At 39.7% G+C, this 20585-nt stretch overlaps 2 protein-coding genes across 5 annotated transcripts in view; one reads left to right on the top strand and one right to left on the bottom strand.

Moving 5' to 3' along the window:
• Positions 1–6982: 6982 nt before the first annotated feature.
• Positions 6983–10501, top strand: LOC114789926 (carcinoembryonic antigen-related cell adhesion molecule 5-like). Its single transcript, XM_028979407.1, has 6 exons — positions 6983–7241; positions 7404–7679; positions 9201–9455; positions 9563–9838; positions 10030–10284; positions 10422–10501. Exons 1-6 carry the CDS (start codon positions 6983–6985, stop codon positions 10499–10501), a joined length of 1401 nt encoding a protein of 466 aa, XP_028835240.1.
• A 1111-nt stretch (positions 10502–11612) lies between these two features.
• grik5 (glutamate receptor, ionotropic, kainate 5) overlaps positions 11613–20585 on the bottom strand; it is a 53155-nt gene continuing 44182 nt past the window's right edge. For 2 of the 4 annotated variants that reach the window (XM_028979049.1, XM_028979048.1), the window contains 5 exons: positions 19624–19789; positions 17490–17715; positions 17115–17243; positions 16652–16818; positions 11613–14882 (listed from right to left, as the gene is read on the bottom strand). In XM_028979049.1, coding sequence (XP_028834882.1) covers positions 14274–14882; positions 16652–16818; positions 17115–17243; positions 17490–17715; positions 19624–19789 — 1297 coding nt within the window. In that variant the 3' untranslated portion in view covers positions 11613–14273. Of the gene's footprint in view, positions 14883–15891; positions 15929–16651; positions 16819–17114; positions 17244–17489; positions 17716–19623; positions 19790–20585 lie in introns of all 4 variants that reach the window. The other 2 variants (XM_028979051.1, XM_028979050.1) reach the window with 2 other exon arrangements.

The following is a 20585-nucleotide window of genomic DNA, read 5'->3' as shown; positions in this document are numbered from 1 at the left end:
CCAAAAAGTATTTCTAGACAGCAGATGGATGTTCTGCCCTCCTGCAGATGGTTAAAATAAAAGGACTCATCAGAACCTGGTCTACATGCTGATATTGACATAGAACACAATGAAAAAAATAACCTCCTCTCTAATCTGTATTTTGCTCACTGATTCTCTCCGCCTTTAGTACCTTTTTTACTCAGCACAAAGGTGTGCCATGACCGAAGTTTACAGTAAACCTATTTCATGCTGGACAGCGAAATGAGTGGAGCTTCATCAGAAACGCATCAATCACATCAGAATGAACGTTTGACACCTGACCGTGGACTTGTTTGTTGAGATAATACTAATACCTGTCTTACCTGCATCTATCTGTCCCAGACCACAGACTCCACTCACCTTTCACTGTCCTTGGCTTGACCTGCTTCCATATTTGGTTTTCAAGTGGACATAGCTAATGCATAATTATAATTATAATTTTGTCTTAATCTTGGATTATATGATTATATACTTAATCCCACAGACAGACACGATTAAATATTTTCCCAATGTGCATTTCTTCACATACTTTTTTTTTTTTACCATTTTTTTTTTCCTCTCAAAATTATGTTTGAATTTGTTATCACGGCTTAATCCTATAGGCTATATTCTATAATGTGGATTCCCTGCTGAACCAATCACAGAACAAATAAGAAAATGGGCTAAAAATAAACTGTAAATGGAAAACACAATTTTGATTTTAAATCGACCAATAGAATGGTTATCATTAATGTGTGAATATGTGTGAAATTCCTGAAAGATTGTTACATTTACATTTACAGATTTTATCTGACACCCTTATCCAGAGCAACTTACAATCAGTAGTTACAGGGACTGTCCCCCTGGAGACATTTAGGGTTAAGTGTCTTGCTCAGGGACACAATGGTAGTAAGTGAGGTTTGAACCTGGGTCTTCTGGTTCATACCCACTTGGCTACTAGCACCCAAATGAATGAAGCATATAAATTGTACAATTCATTTCTTTTTCACAAATTATATCACCTTATACATCCTTATTGCCCTAAAGCAAAAACTCTCTATGAACCAGGAGTGGCATTAAACTCTCAGGGACAGTGACATATTGGGACAGTGTTCTTGATTTTGAAGTTGGATCATCAAAAGAAAGTGTGGCCAAAATTTGTTTCCAAGACTGGCCTTTTAAATTCTGAATGAAATCTGTCAAGCATTTCTCAATGAAAAATTGTAGCTGTCCTCAAAAGGAGAGTGTTGTGCTGAGTTAAGCCAAATAAAAAAAAAATAGAGATCAGTGTATACTGCTCCATTGATGTAATAATACTACCCAAGTTATAAAAAAAAAATCCACCACCAATAGAAATGACTGAATAGCGTTCAATTTATGCAGTTAATCAAATTACATGACACTATTTTGTCTTTAAAATTTGGTCAAAGCATGACCTATGCCTTACGGAAGAATAATTCACAACTGTCTTTTTACACATGTACATTTGAAAAATGGAAACTTACTAATCTGTGTAAACATGCGGTCATGAACAAATAATAATTGAGATTTATCTAAGCCACACTGAGGCCTGTGTTTTGCAGTATGAGCTTATGCCAAGGCATAAATAAACTATATCTGTAAATGTTAGCTCATTTACAGAGGATAACACATTGCAATAATAGTCAATAGCTTAACAATAATGCTAAATAGACCTACTCTTCCTGTTTTGATAACCTACATTTCTAAGAATTTTGAAACCTTTCCCTTCTGAACTGGATCAACAGTGTGCCGTGCCATATCTCACCCACTTGTGGATAAATGTTTCTGGTAATTTCTTCAAATCCAGCCCATATCAGTGAAAGCTGGGTACACTTTTTTGTGTCAACATCATAGATGGTGTGTTGTTTTTATTTCAGTGTTCCCATTTTACAATTTCTATTTTACAGTGGTGCCCATGGTAACAGTTAAAGTTTAGAGTGACTGTTATCTTTAAATTAAATAACTACTTCTGCACAATATGTACTTCTGCACATGACTGTTGTGGCCCTGTTCAACTGTGGGATGCGTGTAATAAGGGTTGCCATACACATATTGCCATAAATAAAATAAATTTCCCTTTCCACGTGATGGATGCCTCCAAGGACTAACTGTGTCATACTCTATTTATGCTGAATGCTTAAATTTACCAACACAGAATTTTCTAAATATGTTTTATTGTGCTGATATAAATTTTACATGTACCTCTGCTAGTCCAGGACTGTAAGGTTTAAGTTGTTCATCTCGAGTTGTTTGGTTTAAGGGTCCTTGGATTCCTCTTAAGGCATCAGGCATGGAACTGCTTACTGTTGTCAAACAAAAAATATTCCTGGGCATTTCATTGCCTAGTATGATTATTAGTTTGATTGGAGCTGTACATTTGTGTTATTATTGTGCTGTTCTGGTGTTTAACTAGGGTATTGTGTTGAGTTAACCAGGGTATAGGGTACAATGCTCATAGCTTATTGTTTGCCATGTAAATAGAGGCCATGTAAACATGATGCTCTGATGATGACACTGCAGTGGATCGACAAACAAGAACCAGTCCTGCTGGTCATTTTGAAACACTGTCTTCTTGATCTTGGCGAGTTTGAGTTACAAAAGAAATGACTTCTGCATTAGTTTGATGAGAGACATGTATGTGGTGTGGCAGTGAGGCCTGTGGTGTGCTACAGAGACACCTACTGACTGATGCCACTTTTTAAAGTAAAGCCTGCAAATAATCCAGTGTTGGGAAGTATCAAGTTACATATAACAGCATTCTGTGCCTGCTGACTATAAAAGTCCCTGTGAAGTGGACGTTGTTAGTTGAATGTGACTAGTCACTGGTCCTGACATCGAACCTGTCATTTGGGATTTTGTAAATGGACTGTCCGTGCAATATATCCTGCCATGAAAGCCATCACTAAAGGGTTAAAGTCAGCGCCTGCCATTACAAAGTAAAAGAACAGGCGACAGTATGTCAATTGCTAGTCAGCATTCACAATTATATAGAAAAGAGATGTCAGAAAAAGAAAAGAAATAACGCACTCCAAATATGTTTTGTTTGACTTTTTTTGTGTGCTGTGACGCATTGTTGTGCTACCAATAGAAACAGAGCATAGAATCAATTCTGAAACCAAGATGGAGGAGAGGTTCATTATAGCAGTGATTCTACGTTGATTGTAGTGATTTAATACAATCATATCATCTTACGATGACACTGTGAGAAAGGTGGTCATCTAGAGGAAAATGGCGAATGCTACAGGCCTGCTAGGTGTGTTTTGACAGTGAACGGAAGGGTGGAGGACCCCTGACCAAGCATAAAGTTCCTCACATTATTCAAAGCTCTTCAATGTTAAATGTTTGATTTAGCAGTGGTTTATAACTGTGGTTATACTGACTCCCCAAATGATTTTCAATGATAACAGAGGGTAAAAGTTAATGTTATCTAATGTCAAGATGTTGCACTAGGGGTCTAGGGGCCTGACTCAGCACCAACTCAGCAATTACAAGATGGCAATGTAAGAATGTGCCAAAAAGCAGCTCTGTAGCATGTATATGTATAAAGACTGCTGGGTTTTATAGAAATTAATAGATAAACAATGATGAGTTTAAATTGTAAACTCCAAACAAGGTTGCTGCATTGGGAAGGTAAGAATGTACAGTACAGGCCAAAGGTTAGGACACACCTTCTCTTTCAATGTGTTTTCTTTATTTTCATGACCATTTACATTGATAGATTCTCACTGAAGGCATCAAAACTATGAATGAACACATGTGGAGTTTTGTATTTTACAAAAAGTGGAGACCTGGACTCCACAGTCACCGGACCTGAACCCAGTCGAGATGGTTTGGGGTGAGCTGGACCGCAGAGTGAAGGCAAAGGGGCCAACAAGTGCTAAACACCTCTGGGAACTCCTTCAAGACTGTTGGGAAACCATTTCAGTTGACGACCTCTTATTTCACCATTTTTTGTTAAGTATATAACTCCATGTGTTCATTCATAGTTTTGATGCCTTCAGGGAGAATCTACCAATGTAAATGGTCATGAAAAGAAAGAAAACACATTGAATGAGAAGGTGTGTCCACACTTTTGACCTGTTCTCAGTGTTATATTTTTGTAACTGTGTACATTTAAATAATTTACATATAAACAGTGTTACAAACACAACATTCCAACAAAAGGTTTTTTTTTTTTTTTTTTACCAAGTCTGCATGAGTCTGTTATTGATGTTATTTACCATTATATCTGTCACATACCTGTTGGAATAACCTTTGACAAAATGATTTGGTGAAAACCTCACGAGTCCTACTTGTTGATAATGTGATGTGCTATTTAAAGCAAAGAGGAAACTGCATGTTTCATGTATACACATCTTTTGCTTTCATACATCAATACAATTTGAACTGAAACCTTATATACTTTCATAATCTTATGGACTAAATGTGCAGATGTGTGTTCATACTGTAGCCCAGCAACAGACTGCAGTTGTTTCTGGGTTGAGGTAGAGCCCTAGAGGTTTTATCATTTGTCAGGAGCGATAAGTAAGCCCATGGCGCCAGAACCAGCAAGGACAAAATGTTACACACGTAAGAGATAAGGAGAACAGCAGTATGGATTGTTGTATCAAGATAATGTGAGAACAAAATTTGGATGGAGATGTTGACTGAAGAACAGGTTACACAGAACAGAGTAAAAGTATTAGACACAAAGTGCATACTAACTAAATAATATCTGGTAATTAGCCTTAGCATTAAGAACATTGGTGGAAAATTTATTACGACCAGACAAATGTAATCAAATGCTATTGTGAGAAGAAGAGAAGTGAGAAGATGAAGTCTTGGAGGACCCAGCTGTATCTGGATATCTGATAATAGTCAACGATGAATTAGCATCCAGCTCTAAATGGTCGTATAGCCTACATGTTGAAACCAATGTAGCACCAGTCAAGCATTATGTGAAATGTATGATGAATACGTTGACACTCTTTTCAAAATGCCAGTGCCTTATTTCTGCCTTTATTTAAGGTGGAAAATCAATGTATATAAAACAAAATAATTATTAAGGAACTGAGAAACTTTGCTTAATGAATTTTAAAACTAGTCCTTGGAAAGACTAGTCCAGTGAAAAAAACATGTAGATTTATGTAGGAAGATCCAATAAAAAAGATTGTTAAGGTTTGTGTTGGACACATGCCATCTATTGGCGGCAAGGTGATCTGCATTTAAAATGACTTTTTTTAGATGTTTAGTTGTTGCACTCAGTTCCTGAGAGAGACTTACAGGAAACCATGCAGTCTGTGGACTTCTGATATTTAAACCCATCAGCCTCTCTGTCTTTTGCTTTAAAGTATTTCCAAGAACACTGAACCTTTGTCAGAGTCTGTCTCCATGATACAAGGAAATGTTCGAAATGGATTCAAACTAGTGCGAACCTTTTGGACAATTTGTCTTGCCATTTTTGATATTCACCTGGATGAACTAAAAATATAAAATCCATAGAGGTGACAGCCCACAACTACGTCACTTGATTTAACTGGTCTCTAGAATCCTTTGAATCAGTTTCCGTCACACTGATGATTCAAAGATTCTTTTGTTCTTTTGTTCAAATCAATTACAAGTGTCAGGAAGTGTGGCACATGCCCTAACACACTTCAGATCACTGCAATCTTCTCTGCTGTATTGGGTTGGCTGGAGTCCTTTGATCTCTCCATCATTTACTGCAGGGCTTTTCAGTGCAGAGAAGTACAGTTTCCAACAATAGGACGTCTTCAGAATCGTAATGGATATGCTTCTTTTTTATTCGAGCTTGGATGTGATTAGTCCAGGTAACGTCCTTGGTCATTAATACTCAAAGAGACCTGAAACATCTCTTTCCACCTGTTTCATTATTTACATTTACTGCATTTATCAGACTCCTTTATCCAGGGAGACTTACAATCAGTAGATACAGGGACAGTCCTCCTGGAGACACTCAGGGTTAAGTGTTTTGCAGAGGGACACAATGGTAGTAAGTGGGGTTTGAACCTTTGACTTTGTGGTCTTCTGGTTCATAGGCGAGTGTTTTATGCACCAGGATAGTACAACCCTGGGATGTAAGTTGGCTGATACCTCCTTCTGATGTCCTTCCTGCAGTTTCTGACCGTGGACTTGGTCCTCTGCTGTCGTCAGTTTACTGTATTTGTATTGTAATCGCTGCTGCTCCTTTCCTGCTCACGTCACACGGTCAACAACTTAAGTGATTTTGTGACTTGCACTACCAGCATCCATTTACCATAAGTCCAGCCCCCGAGGTGTGACTGCAGATTTACAGATTTACAGATAGCGCTTAACGGCAGTCTGCTAATGAACATGGCAACGTTAACATCCTTGTCCCTACTGCTTTTAGCAGGTAAATGTTTGATTATTATTATTATTATTATTATTATTATTATTATTATTATTATTATTATTACTGTTGTTGTTACTGTTGTTGTTGTCATTGTTTTATAAACTATTGGAAGGAAACTAGAACAAGGATATACATTATTCTTTCAGAATACTTAATATAAATAAAAAAAAATGTGCTCTCTGGGAAAATAATGTACTTCCTAACCTCTCTTTTTGAGAAATGTATCATAAATATAGTCTTTTCTGAAAATTATTCAAAGAGAATTTGAGATGAAACAGAAATCACATATATATATTTGATATAAAATAATGAATTCAAATATGTATATTTATACATTTGAAACAGTGGGTAGCTTTAATAGTTTTGTGACAGTTTAGGTCGTTAGCAGCAGGGCGTGAATTTTTGTTGGTTTTGATAAGGTGTGTGTACATACTGAGTAATGATAAAATTGCATTTTAACATGGCGGAAATTGATTTGCCACATTTGTACCAATGAATGCAACATTAATGGCGGTTTCTCCTTTAGGACATTGCCTGAGTCAGGATGTTTTACCCACTGGATCCTTAAATGGAGCAATAGGAAAAAATGTGATGTTTAAAACAAATATTATTCCCTCACCTAAGCCATTCTTATCAGTGGCCTGGAGTTATAATAACACTAATATCATCACACATACTAACGCTGGGAACACCACCGCATCAAAGTATGAAGGCAGGATCTTTCTTGAAGTAAGCACAGGTTCGCTGGAGCTCAGAAATCTGAGACAAAACGACTCTGGCATTTATTCTGTGAGCATCATACCGGCACTGGGGCCACAGATGCTAGGAAGGACCACCCTTCGTGTGTATGGTGAGTGACCTCGTCTATTCCTTCCCATTTCCGCAGCTTCAGAGGAGTGAGATATATTTCATAAATAAGTCAATTAATTTTAACGGTTAGCTGTTCAAATTCAAGCAGCACAGCTTCATAACCAGAATTATAGCTTCATATTGTTTCTGTTTGATGTTTCAGAGGAATTGTCCAGTGCTATGCTAAAAGGCCCAACGTCTTTACTGCTTGCTGGGAAAAGTTCTGCCAACTTGACGTGTGAAGGAACTGGCTCTATCGTAACCACTGAGTGGACGAGGAACGGTCAACCATTGCATCCCAGCAATGGGACCACATTTTCATCTGATAACAAAACAGTATTCATCAGCACTGTGGAGAGAGATGACGCGGGAGTTTACCAGTGTAAACTCAGCAACCCCGTCAGCACCACCGCTGCAAACTACAGCATGGTGGTCAACTGTGAGTTCAAAAGCCGAACACGTGACCCTGTTTCCTAACTATGTGAATCCTTTCCTGCTGTGAATCATAGATGATCAAAATATGTGAACGAAAGAAAAAGATTGGAATGTTGCTATGGCAACATTGGAACACTCAGACTAATCGGGACTGAAGGACATGTTTTTGCACCTTGGCTCTGTTTAGTTTAGTTTTATGCAGCAAGACTCTAGCAGTGTAGATTTCTGATAGCTTGACGGCGTGGCAAGTGTTTTATGTGATTTTTTATAAATATGAATTTGCCAACCACTGCAACATGTTCTGAGACATAAATACAAAAAACATCATGTACAACTATAGCCCAGATGGTAAACACAATGTTCTTTATATCAAAAACAGTCACATTTATGAATAATTATGTATATATTATTAAAAACAAACAGTATTACTGAGATAGTGAAGCCTTTAAACAAGCTTGTGAGAATTTTCCTATGGACCAAACATGTTGTAATTTCATTATGTTGTACTTAATGTAAGAATATAGAAGGGTTAGGGTTAGTATAGTTTATTTAGTTGACCACAACTGGCAACATTGAAGTCATGATTGTTAATTTGATGTTTATACATGCTCAGGGGCAGTGGTGGCCTAGTGGTCAAGGAAGTGGCCCTGTAATCAGAAGGTTGCCGGTTCCAATCCCGATCCGCCAAGGTGGCACTGAGGTGGCACTAAGCAAAGCACCGTCCCCACACACTGCTCCCCGGGCACCTGTCATGGCTGCCCACTGCTCACTAAGGGTGATGGTTTAAAGCAGAGGACACATTTGTTGTGTGCATGTGTGCTGTGCTGCAGTGTTTCACAATGACAATCACTTCACTTGCACTAAATAATATAGTCAAAATCAAATGCCACAATTTTTCCATATATATATACTTTATTGTAAATACTTATTTAATTATGTGACATTTGATAAACACCAATCAACCATAGGATTATGATCCATTTTTAATATTTAAAGCATTTATCAGACGCCAGAGCGTCTTATCCAAAGCGACTTACAATCAGTAGTTACAGGGACAGTCCCCCTGGAGACACTTAGGGTTAAGTGTCTTGCTCAGGGACACAATGGCAGCAAGTGGGATTTGAACCTGGGTCTTCTGGTTCATAGGCGATTGTGTTACCCACTAGGGTACTACCACCCATTTTGCTACCAAAATAGCCTTGAACCTTGAAGGCATGGAATCCACTAGCACTCTGAATGTGCACTGAGCCATCAATAGCAAATCTTTTAAGTCCAGTTACTTGAAAGTTGGTGCCTTGGCCATACCCAATAAACCATGGTGCAGCACTCACCTTTTCAGGTGACCACTGCAGAACATCCCACAATGTTTCTGCTTCTAGCTTAAAATTGCTGCCTGATACATCCCACCCACTTTCAGGTGCCACTGTGACAAGATGATCAGAGAAATTCACTTCACAATGTCAGAACAGATAATATCTACTACACCACTAACGTATTACATTCACATCCTGTCTTGGTTTTATAGATGGACCAGAGAATGTCAAGATAAGTGGTCTTACGGAAGTGAACAATGGGCTCAAAGCAACATTCACCTGTTCGGCTGCATCTGAGCCTCCAGCAAATTTTTCCTGGTCATTCAATATGAAGGAGACAGATGTGACCAATGCCACATTTACCATAGAGAAGGCCAGTGGATTTAACACTGGCAATTATACCTGTACAGCATGGAACAGAGTCACAAATGTTAAAGATTCTGCAACCCATGAGTTCTCTGTGACAGGTACAGTGCTGTATTGTACAGTATTCAGTATGTCATTTTTGGAATTTAGATTGCACCATATATATATATATATATATATATATTTTTTTTTTGTGCGTGAATTACAGTTCCCATATCCGAAGCCACAATCAGAGGTCCAAAAGACCCTTTATTAGCTGGCAAAAGTACAGCCGTTTTAACCTGTGAAGCTAATGGCAGCAACATTGTGAGAGAATGGAGCAAGGATGATCACCCTCTGATACACAACAGCAGAACCAGCTTCTCATATGATAACAGAACGGTGACCATCAGTCCGGTGGAGAGAACAGACAGTGGAGAATATCAGTGCAGACTCAGCAATGCCATCAGTTTGAAAACAGCAAATTACACCATGACTGTGAACTGTGAGTTTGAATAAACACTTGACATGAAACAAAATAGACAATTTTAGAAAGTCAGAAACATAATATACACTAAACCAAACCTCATTGTAATTTGTGTCCACTGAAGCATGATCCTATTATCATACTACAATCTAATAATACTACAATCTAATAATTCCCATCAAGTTATTGGTTTCTCTTTGCTTGTACAGTTGGGCCCCTCAATGTAACCATCAATGGAACGAAGGAGGTGAACGTGGGTGAAATGGTGGCGTTTGTCTGTTCTGCTGTCTCTGTGCCACCAGCCACTTTCTCTTGGTCATTCAATGGCAAGGAGAAACATGTGACTTCAGCCACATTTACCATAGAAAAGACCAGCAGTGGTGATACTGGCAATTACACCTGCACAGCCTGGAATCAGATTACAGGACACAGCAGTTCTGTTGTGCAGACACTGATGGTCAATGGTAGGTCTCTGTCTCAGTTTTTACTCTAAACTCACAGAATCAGGCCAGTTGAGTGCAATGGTATTGTATTCCCAGTTTTGTTGCTGGGTTTATCACCGACATGTGTTAATTCTGGTCTGTGATTTCTCCTCTTTTAGGCGTGCCTACTTGCTTCTCCACGAGGACAACTTTCCTGGTCCTCTTCACCACATTGTTTTACTATTTGCAAATGCCTTAAGGATCATAACATATGCATAATGCAAATTTCTCTGAGGTAATCATCATTTTGACAGCAAAGGTGTCAGTATGCAATACGTGGATGACAGTTTAATGGTTGAATTTGTCAGTTTTTTATTAATTAGGAATATATTTATTTTGTAGACATTGTTTTCATATTTTATACTCAGATTGCATAAATTAATAATGCACAATAACGTTGCAATAACTCTAAAGCATAACTGGTTTTATTATTTAAAAGAATGTAAATCCTTATATTAAAATTACGTTAGACTGTAATTGTGAGGCATAAAGAATTCATTACCTGATTCTAGTGGCATTCCCTGTAATGACTGTTTCACCACACTCATCATTATTCCTACACATGTATTAATAATAATAATAATAATAATAAAGTGAAGTGATTGTCACATGTGATACACAGCAGCACAGCACACGGTGCACACAGTGAAATTTGTCCTCTGCATTTAACCCATCACCCTGAGTGAGCAGTGGGCAGCCATGACAAGCGACCGGGGAGCAGTGTGTGGGGACTGTGCTTTGCTCAGTGGCACCTCAGTGGTACCTTGGCGGATCAGGAATCGAACCGGCAACCTTCTGATTACAGGGCCGCTTCCTTAACCGCTAGGCCACCATCTGCAAGTATCTCTGTACTGACATATATTTTGTATTGAATGTCACTTTGCATGTTTTCATTGTGAAGTTATCCACAATAAAGGTTCGATCATGTACAGAACACAGGGATTTTTGTGATATAGACCGAATCTTCCTACACTGCTTCAAACGTTTCATCAGTGCCATCTAGTGCACATCAGTCACAGCATCCTTTCTCAACTGCATACCACTCTCACGGTTTCTCATTCTCACCTTTTACTTTTTTTTTCCATTCAATGTATTTTTTGTTAATGCAAATTTTCACTTATATAATATAAATCTAAAATGTGTGCCTATCAAACTATTCATGCATAGAGAAAATTTGACTTTTGTTGTTGTCATAGCCACCAAACAATTTGCCTTCTTTCAGCTGAAGCTCCTTGAACTTACACCAGATGTTACTAATGTAATGTATCTGACCCAATATCAGTCTGTACATGTAAGACACAATACAATTGTTTAACGTTTGAATATTTTTATTCCAAAAGAGTTTATCTATAATTTTAACATCAGGTGGTCACTATGAAGAGGATGGACAGCTTGCCAAACTTAAAAATCTCTCCCCTAATACCCTTTACACTGATATGTGCCAATAATATAATAATAACAATTTTATTACCTGATTTTTAATCCCATTTACATCCCATTTATCCCAAAGAATTTTGAAATAAAAAACAACAAAATCAGTGCCCCCAAAATATTATTTATGTTTTTCATACAACCATTTCATTTTATGTGATTAGAAAACATTCATACAAAAAAAATTGATTTAATTGACTTTGTCACCTCACCTATATCTAATATGATGGTTTTGTAAAGGTGTGGTGGTATGTGAGGGTTGACCTTAGAGCACCCAGTCAACTTATTAACTTACTGCTATCAATGGAATAAATCGACTTCTGTCTTCTGCAGCAACATTTTGAAATGCTGGGTGGATAATCTGTAATTACATAACTATAATTCATCTGCATGGGGCCACTGTTGGTAAACTGAGAAGAAACTGTGCATGAGATGACATGTGTTCAGCACAAATACAGGAAAACAACAGATGTTTGCAAACTCTCTTATTGTGTGCTCTCATGCTTGTATGTGCCTGGCAAATTCTGTGTCAACCAGTAACTCTCATCACTGAACAGCAGTGCCCGTGAGTGGTAAACCATGTGATCGGTAATATGTCTACTGGCTAAAATTATTTTTTAAATTCTTATTTATTCAGAGTTCAGAATTGTTGCTGTGATGTGTAGAGCAAGAAAACTTTCTAAAGAAGGAATGTAAAATTAAATTATCAAAACCTTATTTTTAAGGAAATAGTTTGTTTATGATAAAAAGACAAACGTTTGAAAGGAATTTAAATATGTGACCAATTTTCACAATCACATTTTTTTTTTTAACATGTTCATATCGAATAGAAGGAAAATCACAGGGCTCAGCAGAGTGCATAACTCATTCTTACTCATTAAAACAGAGAATTAAAATACATGAACCGAACTAGAATTAATAATTAAGGACTCTATCTATGAGAGTATGCGAAGACCTTCAAGCAGGCAGTGGGATTTGGAATTTAGTACATGAGATTAGAAGCACTCTGTGGGATGATTCCAGAATTAGTTTCTGTAAAATGGCGAGATAATGGAGAACAAAATAAAAGAAAGGAAAACAGAAGAAAAGCAATGACTCTCCCTTGAACCTGTATGCAAATTCTGTTCTGTGTTCTTTCACCTGATTGGAACGAAAAGATGACAGGGAAACATCAGCAACAGGAAAGCAACTACGCCAACAACAGACATGAAAGAAGCACAAAATTATGTCTGTAAGGTTCAATCACACCAAGAATTATTAACCCTGACATTGATGTATGCTCAAAATGTATGATTCAAAAAAGGAGCACATTTAAAAATGATGTATCTTGAACATCTGTTTCCATTCTTTTTGAGAATGCTGAACACTCATGGCCATACACACACCCACAGACACATAACCTCTGTACTGATTCAGGGACAGCATGTGTGGGAAACAGGTTTAGAATTTCTTTGGAACCAAAAAGATAAGGTCTTGCAACATATGTTGATTTAACCAGCATCTACACCGCTAATGAGGATATCTTGGATAGTCTGATCATGTGAGAAGGAAGATAAATTAATTAGACAAAAAACATCAAACACCGTCTGTTTGTTCCTCCTAATTCAGGGATTCAAAGCCGCATTAACAGAGAGTCCAAGATCTAAATACATTCTTTGCCTCCCTCTCTTTGTCTCTCTCACTCTCCCTTTACAGACACACACGCACACACACAAACATTTTTATTTTTGAATGATTAAAATAAGGTTAACGGCACACAAACCAAGCCTGTCCTTTGGCCCAGAGACATCCACTCCGCCATAATTCACAATTTCTGCCCTTCGCAGGCATGAGTGTCACTTTAATGAAACGTGATCCATTTCTGGCACATTTGTAAATTTAGTTACTAAAGGGTGTGAGGGAGGACACAAAAACCATAATAAAAATCCCCAAGGCTGACACAAAAACCTCCCCACTCTCATTCATTTGAATAGAATAACAATGATTATCCCCGAAACACTAATTAAAAATACAACTGATAAAAAAGGTATAATTCTTATTTTTTAGAGTCATTTGTCTGTTCATCCATATGAAAGTTCCACATGTGAATGATATGTGCTCCTGTTGCCTTCGGTCTGTGCTGCCATGTTGTAGAGGGGCGGAGCTCTAGTCACATGACCAGAAATTCACTCTATTCATGGCACAGTGGGTGAGAAAATGTCTGTTGTCCAGGGGGAGGAGGAGAGGCACAAGAGACCGTTCACAGGGGATGACCAGGAGGGTGGAATGTTTTCTGCCACAAGGACAAAATAAAAAAATTTAACATTTAAGACACTCCCTACTGCTTTTTGATGTCCTCTCCAGGTGTCCTCAGAGTCTCAGCTGAAGTTCATCCAACCAGGGCTGAATGATAAATATCCATATAATCTCATTTGCATAGTGTGTCTCTATGCAGAGGTCAGTGGTCCAGTTTACATTCATGTGTCTCACGTTGAGTCACTCCCACCATCATTTATCTGTCTTTTATTATCATAATTTTTTTGCTGTATCTCTATCACCTCTCAGTCCTGCTCACCTGGTGGTGTACTGGTGCTGCTTGGCGCAAGAGGCAGGAGATGTGGGGAGGGGGAGCGGTGCAGTCTCCGCGGGCTCGGCCCGCCGCCGCCGCCGCCCTCGCTGTCTGTGTTAGATGAGGAGGGTGGAGGGGGTGGGGGGAGCCGGGGCAGAGGGGCGGAGGATGGTGGGATGCGTGTGCAGGTGGCCGTCCTCAGGCTCTGGATTCGCCGGCACTCCTGGCAGATGCGCACGTGGGTGCAGCCTCTTGGCAGTGCCACGGCGACCGTGCCAGAGAGTGGGGGTGGGGGTGGAGTGCTGGTGTTGGCCCCTAGCGGGTCGTCTAAGAGACGCTGGGGCCCTGGGCCCAAGTCTGAGTGGCCTATACCACCAGGTCCCCCACCACCAGTTAAAGGTCCTGAGCCACTGTAGAGCTTCCCATTGCTGAGACGCATGTCCCGGACCAGGCGGAGAGGCCGTGGGGCACCAAGGGCGATGCGGGTGGGGTGGCGCAAGGCTGCTGAGCTGGAGAGGGGTCGTCGCCGCCGGGAGCGAGAATTCTTCTTACAAGAAATGGCGTTCCGGAACTCGGTCAGCATCTCCTGACACACAGACAACTGTATGGAAAATAGGAAAAAGAGAAAAAAGGAAATGGAAAGACAAAGGGAAATAGAGAACCGAGAGAAGATGGAGGCAAATGAAAAATACAGAGATATAAAAATAAAACAAATATGAAAAATGGCCAAAAAGACCAGTAAATAAATAAATAACAAACAAAAGGGATCAAACACAGGAAATGATGGAGAGAAGTTTTGGACAGCAGGACATCAGAGGAACGGCAACCATTCATCCACCCAGTCATCCACCTACCCCTGGACCATGACAGTACTTATCCACACAATCCATATAACTACCACTCACACATCTTCACACAAACTCACACACACACACACACAATAAACACACAATACAACCAGCTAATAAGTATTTGGGATGCTATGATTTGGAGAGAAATCTGAAGGATGGTCAATGCAGTTGCCCATGTACTCATCAGCTGGTTGTGATGGTAGCGCACAGTTATAATGAGTTTATGGCATGAATTGTAAACTTTAAAGATGAAGTCACACTGAATGCTATACTGTATTATCTAATTAACTATCATACATAACTCCGACAAACACACATTCTTCACAGTTTGCGAGGCTTTAAAAAGTATTCAAGAGTTTCCCTCGTTCACAAATGTAACTACATTTTCATGTAATCCATTGGTGGAGACCAGGGGCAATGTTTCCCCAGTCAGTTGGGGGATTTTCCAATTTAGCTCAAATTCAAAGATTAAAACATATGAGAATACAAATGCATTTAATCTAAACACAACTCATGAAGGGACCAGGTTCCAGTCTAGTGCAATGTGTTGTGAATGTTTGAACATTAAACATGTTGTTTCATAACATTAATGGATATATAGATATCATGGAACTGCATTTTTGTGTAATATTTGTTTTGCAATAACATACTTTTTATAGCCGATGTACAGATTTAAATGTGAATGAAAAAACATAACAAGTAAAAATGCAATGGCTTTCACAAACAAAAAGAAAATAAAGAATAATATCATGTACTTACACATACAGAAACAGGTGTCATGGTATGGTGACCAACACTGATTTAAACAAAGATTGGCAAAGACACAATGAGTTTGATAAAAATATGGTAATGCAGAATACCATAATACAGGTGAGGCATGTAAAAGAAAACACATCATGGCCTTTAATGACCAGCACAGAGTCACACAGCAATTCAGCAAGCAAATATTGGCAACACAATATTGCTTTATTATACACAATACTACAGTAAACCTAATCACAGTGACTCTACACACTTCAGTTCCACAAGCCAATCAAAACGCCTCAGAACTGCTGTTTTTGTATTACTGGTTTTGGGGAACAGACTTGCATATATATGGCTTGGGTCTTTAAGAAAGAATGTTCACTGCAGAGAAATAAAGAGTAAATGTGAGTGAAGAACTTAATCCTATGATTATCCTACGTTTTCTGAAAATGATGCACATTACATGATGTGACCTTCAGTTAGCAGATTTTAAACCAACTGGGAAGTGGATAAGACTGAATAAAACTACATCAAAACACTAAATCATTGGCAAGAATGTTTCCACATTCCTTTCATATTGTACACAAAAATTCCTGTTTTAGACCACTCCGTTTAGGAAAAGTGGTACATACTGTATCTCATGGCATTTTATCCACCTCTGATGCAGAGTGTCTGGATGTCTGTTCCCCACAAAAAAGAGTAATGCACACGCACACATACACACACCAAATGACGCACAAGTGGAGGGAGGGGCAGTGTTGCCATGGTGACCTACTGGGGTGAGTCTGTGATTTCGGCGAGGGCAGGAGTCAGGCCGTACCTCGTCTGTCTCAGAGGAGCGCCGGGTGGACCAGACAAACTCCATAATGGCCACAAACACAGCAATGATTAACCCACAGATCAACACCACAAAGATGCCTCCGATATTCTCCATGCCCAGACCTGCGGCACACAGGGTACATTAGTTATGATCCTGTGTGCTCACTCACACACACTATACAAAAGAATCGCCACTTTCCTGCACCCTAGAGTCTGTAACTCACAACTGTGGTTCATCATTTTATTAATATTTTGTATGCTAATTTGACCTTTTGGCTGGAAATTTGCATCTCTGTGATGTGTATATTTAACGTTCATAGCTCACTACAACAGTCCAGTGTTACTCATGACCTTATGATGTTTGCACACCTCTGTAGTGAGAGTGAACAGAGCAGGCTGTGGGTGTAGAATTGACTGACCCTTGGCTCGGTGGTCTTCCTCTTTAGGACACTGGCCCCCCTCCCACCAGCGGCGCTTCAGTATCTCCAGACGGTTATTCTCTTGCAGCTGCAACACAGCCAGACTGATCTCATCTCTGAAAGGAGAGCCTGAGAGATGGGAGGTGGTGGGAGATTTCAGAAATGTGAACATTATTTGCACATGACTTAGCAGGAAGAACCACAACACATAGTGGACAAAAAGGCAGTTGCAGCAACTTCTGTTCCTACCCCACCCCACCTTATCCATATGTGTGTCAGACCCCACAATGCTGCTGTTTGTCATAAAACACAGGCATACAATGCTGCCAAATGCTGCTCTACACATCTTTTTAGTAGAAACTGAGTTTTGCTCACCCAGGGGCATGCCAATGCCATAGCCCTTGGTGTCCAACAGACCCCCTATCTGGGTGAGGTTGCAGTTGAGGCGCCGATGGTATTCGTTCATGGTGCTTTCCAGCAAAAAGGCATATTTGGAGTTGAGCACACGGGCGATGCCCTCCTCTGTGCTTTTCACGAACACACTGGGTTGCTTGGAGTTCATGTAGTTCCACATCCGCTGATACGTCTGGTAGCGCGAGTTCTGTGGTGAAAAACAGAGATTGTCAGACAGGCTGCAGAGACGTGAAAGACATGCAAAGGAAGGTGCATCAGCTGTCATAAAGAAAAAACACATTCTATAGCATGAATAAAAAAACAAAAAGACATTTTTGAGAAATGATTGTGATACAGACACCAAGCAAACATTGTCTAGAATGATCCCTCACAGTTGCACAACTGCCCTCATGTGCTGACAAACACAAGTACAAGTGTGCACTCAAACAAACAACGACAAACACAGATGCTGCTGCAGATGCCAGCTCCACTCTACAGAGGCAAACACCGGCACCCTGCCACTTAACACCAACACAAACAAGCACAAAGGAATGACAGGAGCTCACGGGCACACAAACAACCCCCAACTCAAAAAATAAAAAACAAACATTGAGGACAAGCTGAAACATATGCACTCAAACAGCGGCACGGTCACTCGAAACATCAGTGAAACACAGGCCTGCAGATTTTTATGCGGTGGCATGAAAAATGCATTTGGCCCCAGGCCAGGTTTTTTTTTTGCATTTTACACAGCTTTCACATTGAATTCAGTCACAATCCTGTTGTGGGTCATGGTGAAGGAGCTAGTTGTTTGGTTTGCAGGGCAAAGAAACAAGAACTGTCCAGGTGTGCAAAATGGATTGACTGAACTCAATCATGGCCACGAACCGGGTTGGTCTTCCCTGCCCAGTGAAAACATGGATGACACAACCCCCCCTGACATCCAGGAAAAAGGCGGCCAACAATGTACTAACAAATAATTCTGAAAATACTGAATGAACAGTACAATGAATCCTAGGTAATCCTAGGTCATGATCAGTCAGCCAGTAAAATAAATAACCTGCCTGACAATTTTAGGTCCATCCCAAGAAACTAAAATATACTCCTCATCAAGAACTTGTTAGACATGTCTTGATAGGTGCTAGCAGCAGATGTATTCCATGGTTCTTGGGAATTTGGAGGTGATACTGTTGACGTGATGTGTATGTGGTCTGCAGCAATCTTCAGGTAGGTGGTACGTGTCAAATTAACATCCACATGAATGTGGGACCCAATGCTTCCCAGCAGGAGATTGACCAGAATATCAACCTCCTCTACCTGTTCTCCTTCTTCCGACAGCACATTCTGCTTCCATTTCCTCCCCAGATAAACAACACACACGCACCTACCTGTATGATTTTACTTCCATGGTTCCATGGTCTAATTTGGATGATCACCACCATGATCACAAATTCACCAAATCAGTCTGCCTAGTTAACAGTTGGGTTTATCTGTTGCCAATACTGTGAATATTTGGAAAGATTGTGTGTTCAAATCCTGTGTGACAGCACACATGTGTAACTGTGGCTGTAAGACATTTCACTAGTTACTCAGTTTATTTCTGCTTGCATAAAATAAAGTCTGTCAAAAATAAAGTCTGTTCTTCATCGACTAGTAGTAAAACACAAAAACACTAACTACCCTGTACATTTGCTGGACATCTCTCACACTGTCAGTCTTCCTCAGCATAAAAGAGTACAAGAGTAAAGTTGTCTGCTGTTTACAGAATGAGCATATGGTCATACACCCAGACACACACACACACACATATGCACAGACACACATTTGGGAGGCTCAAAATTATAAATATGTTACAAATTATATGTGTAATTACCTCTACAAGCAAAACGGCAGTATCCATTTTTCATTTTCTTTAATTCCAAGTCAAGATTATCAAAATGTCCCCACTTCCTTAAAGCAATTAATCTGGGCAATTAAACAGATTACTACATCCTCTAATGATTCCAATACTTATTCTCTCACCTAAATTGTTTTTTCTGAAAATGGATCTTTCCTTCACTGAGCAAGAACCTGAATTCCTAACACAAAATCAAGCTTCAAAAACTGAGAAAAGTACCATGAAAAAGGTCATGGTGCTCCCTCCATGGATGGTACCATACTGAATGTTTGTCTGGTCTGCCAGGTCATCAGGCGACTCGATCGGGACCTCCATCCTTTGTACGGTCAGGAATGCTGCTAGGTTGGCCGTGTAGGAGGAGATGATAATCAGGGTGAAAGCCCACCTGGGAGAAAGAACAGATGCAGGAACAAAGGAAGGACCTCAGGTGAAATAGAAAATATGGAAATTCTGTAAACACATACAAAAACTGGCCCACATCATGGAGCAGTGGTGGCCTAGCGGTTAAGGAAGCGGCCCCATAATCAGAATGTTGCCGGTTTGAATCCCGATCCGCCAAGGTGCCACTGAGGTGCCACTGAGCAAAGCACCGTCCCCACACACTGCTCCCTGGGCACCTGTCATGGCTGCCCACTGCTCACTCAGGGTGATATGCAGAGGACAAATTTCACTGTGTGCACCGTGTGCTGTGCTGCTATGTATCACAAGTGACAATCACTTCACTTTAACAAACTCGTATCATTACACATTACACACGTTATTTTTGTATGGTATTTGATACTTTCCTATCCAGTACCAATTCCTTGCCATCAAGCAAGTGAACTTCATTCAGCCATCTATAAATCAGCCGTCGCATAGATACTTATTAATTGAGTTCAATTATTTGTATCAATTTCAGTATGCAAATTGTGTAATTTATTCATCAAAATACTGTATTGTGGACTATGAAAGACAAATATATATAACATCCAGAACAAAAAATTACCATTGAGGAATTTATCACCAAATCTCCCTTTATACTGGCTGTATGTGAGAATTGTTGTAGTGGAAAAGGTCGAAGACAAGCACAAACGATTCAGAAGGTCTTTTCTTCCAACAGCTGTCAGACTCTACAACAAAGTGCCTGCAGCTGACCACATATACATGCACTAACAAACACACACATCCAATACACTATAGTG

The sequence above is a fragment of the Denticeps clupeoides genome, chromosome 5 (assembly GCF_900700375.1).
Source record: "Denticeps clupeoides chromosome 5, fDenClu1.1, whole genome shotgun sequence".
Lineage (NCBI taxonomy): Eukaryota > Metazoa > Chordata > Actinopteri > Clupeiformes > Denticipitidae > Denticeps > Denticeps clupeoides.
Note: the sequence above shows the minus strand (reverse complement) of the source record. Positions and strands in the feature narration are given on the sequence as shown.

Excerpts from the sequence above, each read along its gene's own strand:
- LOC114789926 (XM_028979407.1), top strand. The coding sequence starts at position 6,983 with ATGTTTAAAACAAATATTATTCCCTCACCTAAGCCATTCTTATCAGTG. Across the intron at positions 7,680-9,200 it reads CTACAGCATGGTGGTCAACT|ATGGACCAGAGAATGTCAAG; the intron begins GTGAGTTCAAAA and ends TTGGTTTTATAG. Across the intron at positions 9,839-10,029 it reads TTACACCATGACTGTGAACT|TTGGGCCCCTCAATGTAACC; the intron begins GTGAGTTTGAAT and ends TTGCTTGTACAG.